At 48.2% G+C, this 15,007-nt stretch overlaps 1 protein-coding gene across 1 annotated transcript in view; it reads left to right on the forward strand.

Moving 5' to 3' along the window:
• The window catches only part of XKR6 (XK related 6), a 306,339-nt gene extending 291,553 nt beyond the window's left edge, over positions 1-14,786 (forward strand). The window contains exon 3 of the mRNA XM_057310186.1: positions 13,611-14,786. Within this exon, the coding sequence (XP_057166169.1) occupies positions 13,611-14,572 (962 nt within the window). The 3' untranslated portion in view covers positions 14,573-14,786. The remainder of the gene's footprint in view (positions 1-13,610) is intronic.
• The last annotated feature ends 221 nt before the right edge of the window (positions 14,787-15,007 follow it).

Below are 15,007 nucleotides of genomic sequence, written 5' to 3' on the forward strand. Positions count from 1 at the left end.
CTCTCCTGTGAGCAACTTCCCTGCAGAGGACAAAGGCTGGCAGAAGGAGCACTGGGTGGGTAGCCTGTGACTCTAAGGAAGAGAAAAGGGGGAAAATCTCAGTGAAATTGGGGCAGTAGAGATCTTTAATTAGCCTTGACATTCACATTAGAGACGATCACGGGAACTTGGAGCTCCAGGAAAGACTGCAGTGAAATGATCTTCATAAGATCTTTTCTATTCCTTAAGATTCCCAAGGAAGGAAAGCCTGCACGTTTCACAAACAATGCTTTCCCATGTCTCACATGTCTCACCACTGGGGAGGGGAGCAGAATGGCAGAGACCCCGAGAAGGAAACCCCGGGGGGTGACCCCCCCCTTGGCTGTTCCACGTCCTGCGTGGTTGTGGGTGAATCACCCTCTCTGAGCCTCAACTTGTTCATCTGTAAAATTTACCCCCAGGGCCCCATTCGATTTGGGACCCAGCTGGAGGTGTGAGGCTGGTCAGGACATCAAGAGGAGTTGTAGAGTGTGGCATTCACTCTAGGGCCAACCTGAGGTAAGGATGGGTCCAAAGCTGACCAGAGAAGAGCTGAGTCCTCAATGAATTCTAGGCCTTCTTGTGCGTTGAGGCCCCACGCACCCCAGGCTGCCAGACCCTGGAGCTCAGGAGCCTGCCGGCTGGAAAATTTGCCTCCCCGTGACAAAAGCGGGGGCCCCCGCATTCCCTTTACCCTTCAGCCTTCACCAGTGACAGCCCAGAGCTTTGAGTCCTTTTCTGCTTGTCTTCATGGTGGTCTCCTGAGACCATCACCTGGAAGAAAAGTTGCTGTATCCTGTTTTGCATTGTAGAAAGCTCCTAGTGTGGAACTCCTATGCCTGGCTTCACACACTTGCTCTTCAGCCTCTCCAACAAGGCCTTAACCTCTTTGAGCCTTGGGTCTCTCATTTGTAAAGCAGAGCTAATAACTCCTGCCTCAGAGGGGTTTTATCAGGAGTGAGATGCATTTGTTCTCGACACACAGGAGGCCCTCTGACAATGGCAGCTAGTATTTCTATCGCCAGCCATGGAAGGCGCACACTGCTGTCATCCTCAGCAAGGCTCTGATTGGACGCCATTTTCCCTGGAAGACTTTTCTTGTTCAGGGCCACTGACCGCTGAGAAGTTGAGCTCAGGGGCCAGGACCACTCCCAAGAAAGCCCCACACAGGCACACAGCAACCTCACCTGCTGGGCAGTCTGCTTCCCTGCTCACCTGAGCTGCTGTGGGGCTGAACCCTGGTGTGGAACTGAACAATGTCTGAGAACCACCTGTGCCCCAAGCTTCTGTCACAGCCCAGTCCGGAAGCAGGACCAGGACCGTTGAGCGGTGAGCAGAGGCAGTGAGGCCAGAATGCCCACAGTCCAGTTCTAGTTAATCAAAGTCGGTCATCTTCAGGGCCTCGGTGGCCCCAGGTAAAGGAACACAAGACCATTTTGGCTGGCAGAATTTCTAGGGCTTTGACAACCATATCATATCTCACACCAGGGAAGACAGGATCCACTCTGACTCCCAGCCTTTTAAGAAGATTTTATCGGCTTGGGGTCCCTGGGTGGCACAGTCAGTTGAGCTTCTGACTCTTGGTTTCAGCTCAGGTCATGATCTCAGGGTTGTGAGATCGAGCCCTGCGTTGAGCTCCATGCTCAGTGGGGAGTCTGCTTGAGATTCTCTCTCCCTCTCCTTCTGCCCCTCCCGCTTGTGTTCTCTCTCTCTCTCTCTCTAAAATAAATAAATAAATCTTAAAAAAAAAAAGATTTTATCGGTTTCTAAATGACTATAACTTTCCAAGTCCCCTCCTACACAAAGCCCGCAGGCCCCACACCGTCACATTTCTGAAGGGGCAGGGGACAGTACGAGGAGGCTGCAGTGAACTTTGCCTTTGCCTCGAGAGGTCTGATCTCATCCTATACTGTCCCAAACAGGCCAGAAACAAGACCCTAGACATCCTATGGCAAAACTAAAAAACTCGAAGTCTAGATTTTATCAACCCAAAACAGAGGAAAAGCAATGCCAAGAAGCTGAGCAGAGCAATCTCTCAAAGCCATTCCCATGTCAAGTTGAAGCTTTCTGCTCCCTCTAACTTGATTGCTAATTCATTTCAATATCAGTAATATTAAAACTTAAGAAGAGCTAATGCATGTGAGGCATTTTAGAATTTCGAGAGCACTTAGACATTTGTCCTGAGGCTCAGGATTGTTGACATGACCATCATGAACGCACATCTTTGGTACTATGGAATACTCGATGTGTATTCAATATGTATATATACACTATGTATATTTGTTCTCTCTATATAGATATATGGGTATACACACACTATATAGAGATATATGAATAGGTTGTATAGTATGTATATATATCAAAGATGTGCCTGAGTTTTATACTTATAATTCATTAAATACTCCAAATCCACATTTTTATCCATGGTTCACAATAAAATAAGGCCAGAGGTGTTTGTACCAAAGCCCATGTCCTTTCCAGGGCATCTCATGACCTGGGTTAAAATGCACTCACTCTGGGAGCATCAGGGCATTGAGCCTGGTTGGCCATTTGCTCCTCAAGGAGAAGGGATTTACTGGAACTTTCCAGTGACAGCAGATGGCCTTCTTCACTGTGTGCTCCAGGCCAGCCAGGATCCAGGCGTCTGAGTCCTGCCCCACGCCAGCTGAGTGGCTGACATTTGTTCTAGAATCTCTAAAGTTTGTCTTTCTCCAGCTGGCTGTGAAGATTGTATTTCGATAGTGCTGACAGCATCTTAGAAAGAAGAGACAAGCGAAAAGAGGGCTGGCTTTAGCTTTCCTCTGCTGGGTCCTTTAAATATCAGTGCTTGACCTTGAGGCTCCTCGTAGGGAGCGCTGCTACCTTCCTGTTATCCACCATGTTCCCAGAGTGGCTGTGAGCCCCTGGTGTGTGCTGCTCAGAAAAGACTCATCCTACAGATATCAGACCCAAGAGATGCTGTTCTCACATCCTCTCCCAACATCACACTGTGTCTACACCCCATGGGCCACTTCCAGGATAGTCACTTCTCAGGAGGAACTCTTTAGAAAGCTTCAATCTCCAGCTATTAGACACACCCAGGTTCCTAGTCTGGTTTTTGACTTACTGAGGACATTGAGGAAATAGGAATACCCCATCACAAGGCTAAGACTTAACCTCATCAGTACTAGATCTGGGACCAAATAATTCTTTGCTGTGTGTTGGGGGGCTGTCCTGTGCATTAAAGAAGGTTTAGCAGCTCCTCTGACCCCTGCCCACTAAAAACCAGTACCACTAATACCGGGTGTTGTGACATTGCCAAATATCCCCAGTGGGGGTGGGGGAAAAACCACTCCTGCTGAGGACCTTTGCCCTGCTGTTAAATGGATGATGATGGGTGTTGTGGGCTGAATCTTGCCCCCTCTGGATTAGTTGGTTTGCATGGGAAAGGCACCCTGTTTCTTGCTCTTCCTAGGAGGGTCCGCAGGGTGCCAGAGATCAAAGCAGGAGAATAAAAAGACATGCTTGATGCAATAACCTCAGGCAAATCCTCTTACCTCCTTGAGCCTTGGTTTCCTCGTCTGTAAAATGGGTCACCAATAGACATTTCATGGGATTATTTCAGAATTAAATGAAGTAACACAAGCAAAGTATGTGGCATAATGCCTGATACATGGGAAACGCTCAATTGAATGTTAGTTCCTCTTTATTTCTCTCTTCTACCCTCGAGGATTTCTTCCTGAGGGACAATGGCATACATGTTGGCTCCCAGGGAATTCCCCTGTCCCACATTCAGCGCTAGAGGTGGGCAGTTGTAATTGCAGCTGGGGTCACCGGCCTCTTTCCCTACGGGCCCACTTAGGAATCAGAGGAGAGCTACGGGCTCTTTTATGAGAAAAATACCCACGCAACGTTTTTGTTGTTGTTGTTGTTGTTTTTTACCCACACAATTTTGTACATAGTTTCAGAAGGATCAGACCAAATCCCTGCTTTTGGAACATATGCACTTTAAAAAAGAGAGAGAAAGAAGGAACAAGTAAGAGAGTAAGAGATAAAGTCTATCAAGGTGGTGGGGGAAAGGCTAAGGTAGAAAACAAAGCATGGAAAGTGGGAAGAGACACGGGGCGGGGGGGGGCATGCAGTTTTCAGTGTGGCGGTCAGGGACAGCCCCACAGGGAAACTAGTCTCTGTCTCGGGCTTGGTGAGGCACTTCACTTGGACAAGTGGGGGAAGGACATTTCAGGCAGAGGAAGAGCAAGTGCCTATGCCCTGAGTTGGGAGGGAGCCGGGAGCACATCTAGGGCTGAGGGAGTGAGGAGCCAGAGGCAAGTGACCACCACCAGCACCCCCCACCCCTGGCAAGGGGCTGGGTCACGTAGGGCCTTGCACAAAAGCCTGACTCCCTGGAAGGAGCTCAGATCTGTACCCACTGGGGAAGGGTGTTGCTGAAGGGCAGGAGCAGGGAATTGACGAATTACACTTCTTGCTCCCCGGCAGTATCCTGGGAGACCCTGAAGGCCCTTGAAAGGACCCACCAAGGTGTTAACCCAGGACAAGATGGCACATCAGTCAGGAAAGGCTGGCCATGCCACGATGTGGAATACCCAAACAATTCTGGTGCCTTGAAACTTCAACTCGTTTCCTTCTCATTGCATGTCTGTCACAGGTGGAGCAGTGTATTCTTGGAGCATGGAAGAGTGTGGCCTTCTGCCTGCAAGTGACACACGTATTTCTGCTCGTGTGTCCGTGGTCAGAACCAGCCACAGACCACACCTGAGTTCAATGGGGCAGGAATGCACGTCACCCCACAGAAAAGGCGTGGAAAATCCGTGACCACGGGCAGCCTACCCTGCCTGGGAGGCCATGCAGAGGGTCATGCTGTAGCTTAGTCACTTTGACTGGATTGTGAATAGACTGGGAAATGTGAGCATTTCCAAGGACAAGGGCAGACACAGGGGAATGAGTTAGGAGGCTGTTCCAATAGCCCAGGCAAGGGAGATGGACGAGAACTATGTCTCTGCACATACCAGGATGCTCAGGGCCTTCCAGGGGTGGGTCCTCAGGTGAGCAGGCCCACAAGTTTGACTTTGTCAGTGCTCACAGAGATGATCAGAGGGCTGCCACACAGTAACCAAACTGATAAGAAATTGATGTATAAATCTGAATACTAAGTCATTAATCTGTGGGTATGGGTGAGGAGACATACCTTCCCTGGTGTTCACAAAAGTCCTCTTAGTTCGGGAGTTAGGCAGGCCTGCATTCAAATCCTCATTCTGTGATATCTTAACTACTTGATATGGAAAAGTTCCTTAGCCTGCAAGCCTTAGTCTCCCCATCTTCAAATCAGCCCACCACTTCAGATACATTTGCAGGGCAGAATAACTGAATTACTGTGTGTCACATGCATAGCCTAGAGTCTGGGTCACGGCAGCTGTTCAGGAGAGGGGAGAGACCATTATTACTGAAATCTTTATTAACAATTAGCAGATGATGATCAGCCTGGATACAGAGCCAATAAAGAGGTATTTCCTATAAACCACAGGAAGATGATGTTCACACAGATTACCTGTGTAGTGGCCAAATTTTGTCCCTCTTGGCCCATCTCCCTGATGTTATAGAGCTTTTTCTTCCAGGTATGGTACGGTTTCTCAGACGTCAGCTTTCCCAAGACCTTCGAGTCTTCCTGTCCTGTGTTTTCATCAGGCCATTTCAATTGCCTTTGGGTTTTTCCACATTAACTCAGCCACACACATTTGTCGGTCTCGAGGGTGCCATCCGCAGATGGTGGATACGATCTTCCTTTGGACCCACACTAAGGGTCAGCCTGGAAATATCAAGGGTGTCTTAAGATTACCCCATGTGGTAACCTCATGTGGGGATCACACCCTCTCCAAACACAGAAATGTGACCAAAATGAGGATGACAATGCTTGCAAAAGACTGAGGCTCAAAGACTGTCATACATTCAATTATTTACTGTGAGCATATTGTTAGTGAAAGTTTAAAAAGGGGATTGGTCTCTTTGTTGCTTTCACATCAAACTTACTAAGTATAACTCTGACCGATAGCCAGTAGTGGATTGGTTTGCCTGGAAGTATGGTTTTGGAATATGGAGGACAGCCTTATGCGGCCCGTCTAATTTGCAATGAGGCCCACTAAATTTTTCACAAGAATAATAGATTCTGACAAGTGGTGTGCTTGTAATGCTTAACAACCAGCTCTTAGCAGAACTGGGGGAACCCTGATTTGTTGTAGTAGAAATTTCTATAGTGTAAATATTCCCACCACGCCTATTTCAAGCCTCTAACGTGACATTGGCCAGCCCACACAATTCCTGCAAATTTCACAATTGGATCTCACAAGCCAGGAAGAGTTGGCTCAAGCACACTGATTGTGGCTGAGGGGTGAGATAATCCCAGGTTCCATTGTTAGCTCTCTTACTTACTACCTATGTAACTTCGGCCAAGTTACTCAACGTCTTTGAGCCTGGCTCAGGTGGCATCAGCGATGCTGGTTTCCTCCCCCTGGTTGCCCAAATGGGAAGGTAACTTTGTATCAGTGCTCCCTTGCTGTGTCTCCTGGATGGAGGTGAGGACAGGAGACAGGCAGGAATGTTTTGACAACTGTGCACACAGCTGCTTTATCTTTTTTCCAGGAGCATTTCCAAGAAGAGACTGAGCTTTTTTAAAAATGTTGGAAGATAGGGGAAGATGGATGGGTGGAAAGTGAAGAACCAACAATCTGCAAGGAACTCAGTGTGGGGAAAATACACAAGGGGGATTTGAGGAGTAGATGGTTGAGTTCCCATAATATTAGTTTCAGAGAAGAGGTGAGAGTCAAAAGAGGGAGATGTTGACCTTGATGTGCAGGTAGACAAATAGCCAGTTGAGCATGTTTCTTGGCTTGGGGAATCTCTAGGGGTATCACACCATACAAATTAGATGAGTATGTAATGTCAGAACATGGCTGCGGCCACACTGAAGTCTCTTAACCTCAGGTTTGGCTTACTTACCTGTAAAATGGGGATAGCAGCCCAGCAAAGAAAGGATGGCATAACTAGGGCAATAGCTAACAATCAGGTGTGAGGAAGGACAGAGTGGATTCGAATGCCAAATGTCACACAGTGTCGGGAGAGACAAGTCATCTGCATGGTGCAGGAATTAGTTGAGGACTTCAAAGAGAGCTCTCCATTGGGGCTGGGAGAGTCAGGAGTAAAGGGGAGGCGTGGGAGTTAGGGGAGCAAGGAGATTACCCTCGAGAAGTTTGGAGGAGAAGAGACAAAGGAAGGTGGGATCTCACTGGCAGAAGGTGCAGGGGTTCAGGGAGGATCTAGTCTTTGTAAGACTGGAGGAACTTGACCAACCTGACCATGGTAATATGCTGATGGGAGGGAACCAGGAGAGAGAGGGCTGGGAGCCTGCACAGCTGACTCTTCCTACACCAGCTCTACCCTGTGCTCAGTGCCCCCATCCAACCCCTCTTCTAAGTGTTTTTCCAACATGTGATTTAGTGGTGGAACTAAGTGCTTGTGGCAGAAAGGTGGGGGATAGCAGCTGGTGACAGAGCTGGGCATGCACATACCACCCCACAGAACAAGGTCCTCTTATGGACCTCATCCACTCTCACTCGGGAAGTCTTGTGGCCATCTCTAGATACCCCTGGGGGTTCTCAGAGTACTCCTTGAACCCACATGCTGTGTTCTCCCTGTGAGATACTGTAGTGTCTGCTTTCTTCTTCAGGTTCCCTTTCCACTGATGTGTTGGGGCTCCTACTTGCTGGCCTTTTGGTGCAGCCCTGCCTTGGTCGTGGCCCTACTTTGGGCTTGTCATATCTCAGCTCCCCTACCTCATCCTGGTGGCTGTATTCTGATCCCTCCCACTGCATTGTATCTTTCCTTCAGATTCTTCATCTGCCCCGTGCCCTCTGATTTTAGAGTCGCATCCTTCCCCAGACACCATGTTACTATGCTTCTCGTGAAATGGGAAATCCACACTCACATTTTTTGTTTCGTTTGCCAACTGGCAACAGTTCGGCTGAGGGTGACCTTTGGATATTGCACTGACACCACCAAACTGGGCCTTCCCTGATGACTACCCCTCCTCAGTAAGAGGTAACTGCAGATTGCCCCTCACGCTCTGTTCCGTTGGTTATAAGGTATGGCCATTACATTTCTGGAAATCTTAAACCCTGGGTCCAGGGATCAGAACCTGAGGGCCCCTCTGCCAAGCTTTTCTAATGGGGAGTGACCCCCCAGGAGGCTCCAGCTTCATGTCTTCCCAGCTGGTGGGGCTGGGCACCAGTGAGCTCAGGGCACCAGCTGCAACCCCGCCTCCTGGTCTGCACCAGGAAAAGTGAGCAAGCCGTGAAGGTCACTGCCCAGAACTTGTCACGGCTGAACGTGAAGTGTTTAACAATTTCCAGTCTGATCTTTGGGATACAGAAAGTGATCGAGCTATAGTGGGAGCAAATCATAAATGCTCCCAGGCCTGTCTGAGAATCTCACTGAGGGCCACAAGGCCCCTTCCAAGGCCGGTTCCCCTGGGCTTGGGTCTTGATCAGGATAATGCATTGACTTTTGAGTTGACCTCAGGCATGACAGAAATCTTCCAAGTGGGCCACAGCAGTGAGGGAAAACCTTGCCCTCCTTGCCTCTGCAATGCAATACACTGCAGGCATTTGAAGATTAATCACTTGACAGAGGGAAAGCGATCTCCGTTAATTCTATTGCAGTCACCTCTTTCTTTGTTGCTTGAATGTTACTCTCCTGAAGAAAGTGGACTAGAATGCAAATTTGGTTTGTAGCTCTAAAATCAAGGGCTTCGCTCAGATACCCGTGGCTACTACCCTTCCTGTCCACTCAGCAAAAGATTCAAATCCTTCGTACCCAGGCTGCCTCAACTTTCTTTCCTCTCTCCTCACCCGGCCTCTTCTAAGGCCATGTCTGGGGGGCCCATTAGTACAGCGGTTACTTTCAGGACCACTGGAGTCTGACTCTGAGTTTGAATCCTGACTCTACTTCTTGACAGATGCATGATTTTTGAAAAATATCTTCAGTTACTTCTTCTAAAAAATGAAATTAGAGCACTGTACTAGTTTGCCAGGGCTGCTGTGATAAAATACCACAGACCGGGTGGCTAAAAAACAGACCTTTATTTCTTCACCGTTCTAGAGGCTGAAAGTCTAGGATCAAGGTGGAGACAGGGTTGGTTTCTCTGGAAGCCTCTCTCCTTGGCTTGTAGATGGCCGCCTTCTCCCTGTGTCCTCACATGGCCTTTCCTCTGTGTGAGTGCATACCTGGTATCTCTGTGTGTCCAAATCCCCTTTTCTTATAAGAACACAAATTGGATTAGATTAGGGCCTCCTCTAATGATGTCATTTAACTTAATCACCTCTTTAAAGGCCTTTTCTCCAAATACAGTCACATTCTGAGTTCCTGGGGATTAGAGCTTCAACATATGAATCTTTTTGTGGGAAGAATGACACAGTTCAACCTGCAATAAATATCTACATCGCAAGGTTTTTCTAAATAAGATAAGGCATGTACATGCTCGGCGAATCATGCTGTGTTCTCGGGGACAGTCAGCGACTCTTTAGGGAACACATCTGTCTGGTGTTCTCCCTCCCCTGCCCCGGTTGAGCCCCCAGAATTAGCTGGATGCCCTGAAGCACCTTCTGCTGACAGTCCTTTAAGGACGAGATGCACTTACGGTCCTGTGGATGTGTGAGGCCACAGATTTTGTCCAGGGAAATGATGCAAAGGTGGCAAATCATGGGACATTTGATCCATTGACCAAGCATAACAAATGTGCCAATGTCATAGATGGGGTCCAGACAAGTTTCCTGGAGGTGAGTTGATAACAAATATATCTAATGACTTGTACCATTGGCTCTTGAGCCCCTGGAGGGCAAGTGTTACCCTCTGTTGAGCGTCCAGTGAGAAACCCAACTCCCAAATGAGATCCTAAAGTGGGTCTTGTTTTTCTGGTCTCTCTAGGATGTACTCAGCCCTTCAGCAGCACAAACTCTGGACCCCCCAAAAATGTGTCTAGAGCTTTGAATAGAACAGGGAGTTCTTTGGTGAATGTGATGAATTAGAAAGTAGCCACCTCTGGGCATTCCCCCAGCCCCATCGAGTCATCTCTGTCGATGCTGCTGGCAGAGAGAGTGGGGCAGGCTCAGCATGGCATGATGTCCACACTCATGTTTCTTCACTCTGCTCTGGCTCTGGAGAGAAGAGACTCCAGGCAAATGCACTCTTTCTGGTCTTGGGCAGGGCCTCTGCCCTGGGCACCCTGCACACGGGCCAGGTGTCAGGAATTTCCTCTTTCCCTTTTCCCCCTAACCTGGAGCATTTGCACAATGCCAAGGATGTGGCTTGGCATTCAAGGCCTTCAGGGACCAACAGCTTGGTGTTAGAACAGACACCTGCCATTAAAGAAGGCTGATGGCTTTTATCACACATGACCTCAGGAAAGGTGCTATCTGATGGGCCTCTGGAGAGCTAAGCTGACCAAGGGACAAGGTGCAGAAAGAACGGAGAGCTGGGACCAATGTGATCAGGTACACAGAGAGCTATAATCTGAGCCTAACTGTACTGTCAGTGGTCCTCAGGGTAATCTTGGGCAAGGAACCCAAGCCCCTATACTTCTGCGTCTTGTTGAATGAGTGTTGAAGAGGATGGTCTGTGAAGCTTCCTGTGGATACACTGTTTGGTGATCTACAACATACCCAGTAAGGAACAGATAGGCAGAGAGATAAGAGTGGGGCTGGGCATCCGCTAGCCAGCAGCCCCACAGCCAAGTGCTCAGATCTGTCTTCCATGTGACTATGTCCCAAACCCTCCTTATAATTAGCATTAATGTCTTATGATGATTGGGGAACATTCGTGCTGGAGTCTAGAGAGCAATTCCGGAAATGTTAACCAAGAACCAAGGCAGTGGTTCAGCTCCAAGGGAAGCAGTTTCTGTAACACTTCTGGGAGGGCGAGGCAGGAACAGAACACCAGCCCTCAAAACCACAGGAACAGATCTAGAAATGTCCTAGGTAACCCAGAGATAGAATAATGAAGAACAACTGTACTTGGCTTGGCAATGTGCTATTGGTGAACATGAATTCCTGTTTATTTGTATTTGGTATGGGGTGAATGTCACAACACACAGAATATCGAGATCAGCACGGTGAAGGCTGAGGGGCTGTCCGAGAACTTGGCACTCATGTTTTTTTGTTTTGTTTTGTTTTGTTTTGTTTTTGTTTTTGTTTTATTTTTTTTTTAGTTTTATTTATTATTTTTTTTAATGATTTTTTATTATATTATGTTATTCACCATTCAGTACATCCCCGGTTTCCGATGTAAGGCTCGATGATTCATTAGTTGCGTATAACACCCAGTTTTTGTTTTAGAACCAAGGAAGTAATACATTTTGATTTCTTAGAAGGAACAAAAAAATTAAGTCTTCTTCCCATTCAGCTTCTGTAGAACTCCCATCTGATTATTAAAGGTCAGCGGTACCACCAACATTATTAACATCGAGGAATGAGTTCACCAGGAGAGGGCTGATGTCACAAAGATGTTTAAGAGGAAATTTCTGTTGATGCTCCAGGATTGGTAATAAGCCTGGCACAGACTACCAAGATGATGGCACATTCCCTGCCCTCTGGAAACCCACAGCCTAAATCACGTGACTCCCAAGAGGACCCGTTCCCCTCCTTTCCCACCCCACCACCAGACAACACAAACTCAGGAGGCTCTGAAAGGTTAGCATGACCACTGTGACATAGTCACGGAGCACACATGGCCTCAGCGGGTGCTGGTGGAAATACCCTGTGTGTACAAAGGGCAGAGAGGACACACCAAGTACTGTGTTCAGAACTTTCCAGAAAGGTGAGAGGAAACTTGTTAGGTGTTCTCAAGATTGGCTTCTATGGAGGAATTGGGATGGTTTCTGCCCTGTTTGTTGTCAGTTGTGGTTGCTGTTATTACAAAAGCAATACATGCTTATTGTAACAGTTAACGCTCTGGAGGGTTTTCTATGCTCATGCCAACATAATGGTTTTTATTATCGTGCTCTATCATTCTGCAAGCCGTAAATTGAGCGTCTGTGAGATGTTGGAAGGGAGTATGTGAGTGAGGGGGGTGAGGAAGGCAAATGCAGGGAAAGTGTAAAATGACAGGGGACTTTGACTCTCCCCTGGGGCTTGGAGGGGAGTGGGACCATAAGCAGGTCCCCAGGGAAAGACAAATTGAAGGCTGCAGGGCTGGGGCAGTTGAATGAGTCTCTTGATGAGCAGGCTCCTGGACCTTTGAACTGAGAGAGGCTGACGAGGTAACTTTGACTTCAGCCTGGAAGAATGACTTCAGCCTGGAAGAATGCTGTAGGGCGATTGTGCTCCAGTGAGAGGGTAGAGAACCTGGTAAGGAGACAGGTGCTGAAGGAACAATATTCAGGACTCCAATTGAATTTAGTTGCATTTAGTTCTTTAATCTGGAGAGAAAGGAAAAACAAAAGAGGCTTCAGATGGACGGAGTGGAGAAAATGAGTGAGGGCATCGAGGGGTGATGGGGAGTCTTGCTTGAGAGGGGATCGTATGGTAATACTTGCCTAATAATTGGTTTCTTGTGGGTGGATTTGGAGAGATCCAGTAACTATTTATTGTGTTGGGTTTGATTGAGTTACATAAATCCAATAGGCAGCATTATAAATAAAACTGCTCTACGGCAATTGAAGTATCACTTGGAATCAGACACATTCACTTGCCTGCTGAGGAGAAATGCAGGGGATGACGAGCAGACGATGGTGAGCAGAAAAGGCATTCCCGAAGCATGAGCAACAGTGCTTCTGAGTCAGGACAGACACCAGACGAGGACGGGCCTCCCAAGTCAAGGTCTCAGAGAACTTTGAGCAGAGTGGTGGGTTGGAGAAAGCAACAAGGATTGGATGAGACTGAGAGAGACAAGAATGAATAAGAAAGGCAACCACTGAAAGAGACAGTATATCTCAGGGCCCTTGGTCAGGGTGGCCGTAGGCAGGGGATGGAGAAGCTAATTTCAAAAACCTCAGTTCAGAGGCGAGCTGATGAAAAGCCAATAGAGACCCCAGTGCTTTGCCAGAGGAGAATAGTGGTGGAACCTGGGGCAGTGAGCAACCCGCTGGGCTTCAGCACTGGTCATCCCTTCTGTGGGCTCCTCTGAGAGCACAGGGTGCTGATGACAGGGCCACCAACCCTGGCCACACATGTGTGTGCAACAAGGATCCCCGCAAGTTCTCGATTCCTTAAAACAGAACATGTGCCGCCCGGCCCGCAGCAGATGCAGTGAGTCACCACAGTGGCCCCAGTCCTCGGCTCCCTTGGTAAGGCGCGTAAGCCTCTGCTTCACTCTTGAGCCAGGGGTCCCCAGCAGTTCTGGACTGGGTTTTGAAAAGTGAAAGTAGACCTCAAAAGTTGTCAGCTTAGGGAACAGCTGTGACCTCAAAATCCAGTTTCTTATTGTGTGTTTCTTTCTCCCTCCTCCTTTAGACCGCGATGTGTGTGGGCGTCTCCTAGGCTGGCAGCCCCGCCATGCCCGTTGCTAGATGTCCAAGGTTTTGACTGTGTGGGTTTGTGTCTTTCTGGCAGGTGTCTCCTCTGCGACTTCCCTGATGTCCCTGGCTTGGGTGCTAGCCTCCTATCACAAGCTGCTGCGGGACTCCAGGGACGACAAGAAGAGTATGAGCTACAGAGGGGCCCTCATCCACGTCTTCTGGCGCCTCTTCACCATCTCATCCAGAGTTATCTCTTTTGCCCTCTTTGCTTCCATATTCCAGCTCTACTTCGGGATCTTCGTGGTGGTTCACTGGTGTGCCATGGCCTTCTGGATCATCCATGGCGGAACAGACTTCTGCATGTCCAAGTGGGAGGAGATCCTCTTCAACATGGTGGTAGGGATTGTGTACATTTTCTGCTGGTTTAACGTCAAGGAAGGGCGGACTCGATATCGAATGTTTGCATATTATACGATAGTCTTGACAGAGAATGCTACCTTGACGTTCCTTTGGTATTTTTACAGAAACCCGGAGACCACTGACTCCTATGCAGTGCCAGCACTGTGTTGTGTCTTTATTAGCTTTGTGGCTGGGATTGCGTCGATGCTCTTATACTACGGTGTGCTGCATCCCATGGGGCCACGAGCTAAGATTTTTGCCAGCTCCTGTTGTGCCGAGCTGCTCTGGGGCATCCCTTTGCCCCCCGATGTTGAGCCCATGGCGCCTCAGACCCCTGGGTACCGGGGGACCCAGGTCACGCCTACCAGAGCCGTAACGGAACAACAGGAGGATCTCACGGCTGACACTTGCTTGCCTGTTTTCCAAGTGAGACCCATGGGTCCCCCTATCCCGCCGGGGCGTCCTTACCCAGAAGGGCCCCTCATTAAGATTGACATGCCAAGAAAGAGATACCCAGCTTGGGATGCTCATTTTGTAGACAGGAGGTTGAGAAGGACTATTAACATTCTGCAGTATGTCACCCCCACCGCAGTAGGCATTCGGTATCGAGACGGACCGCTCCTTTATGAGTTGCTACAGTATGAGTCTTCACTCTAAGAGCATCTTGACCCAAGCTGAGAAGGGGACCTTAAGTTTGGTTTGCGGTAAATACCGCTCACAAGAAATATAACCCTCCCTTTCCCCAATACACAAAACCACTACCACCACCACCACCACCATCACCACCACCAATGCTACAAAAAAAAAAAGAAATGAATAAGTCACAACCCCTTCAGATAAGCTTTCTTTCCAGTCGCTGTATGTATACAAAGATATTCTCTATGTTTTGTAAGTAAAAACAAAAAGAAAACTTTTCTTTTGTTTTTTACACATAAGAAACAGTATTGAAAAAAATCCCACACTATGGTTCATAGGGTGGAGAAGGAGGAGTAGTCTCCACTCCAAAAGAAAAAAAAAAGTTTTATATCTTACACCAAGTGTAGATCATTTACGGGATTGGTGCTGATTGAAAGAACAAAACAAAACAAAACA

This window comes from Ursus arctos, unplaced genomic scaffold, assembly GCF_023065955.2.
Source record: "Ursus arctos isolate Adak ecotype North America unplaced genomic scaffold, UrsArc2.0 scaffold_11, whole genome shotgun sequence".
In the NCBI taxonomy this organism is placed as follows: Eukaryota; Metazoa; Chordata; class Mammalia; order Carnivora; family Ursidae; genus Ursus; species Ursus arctos.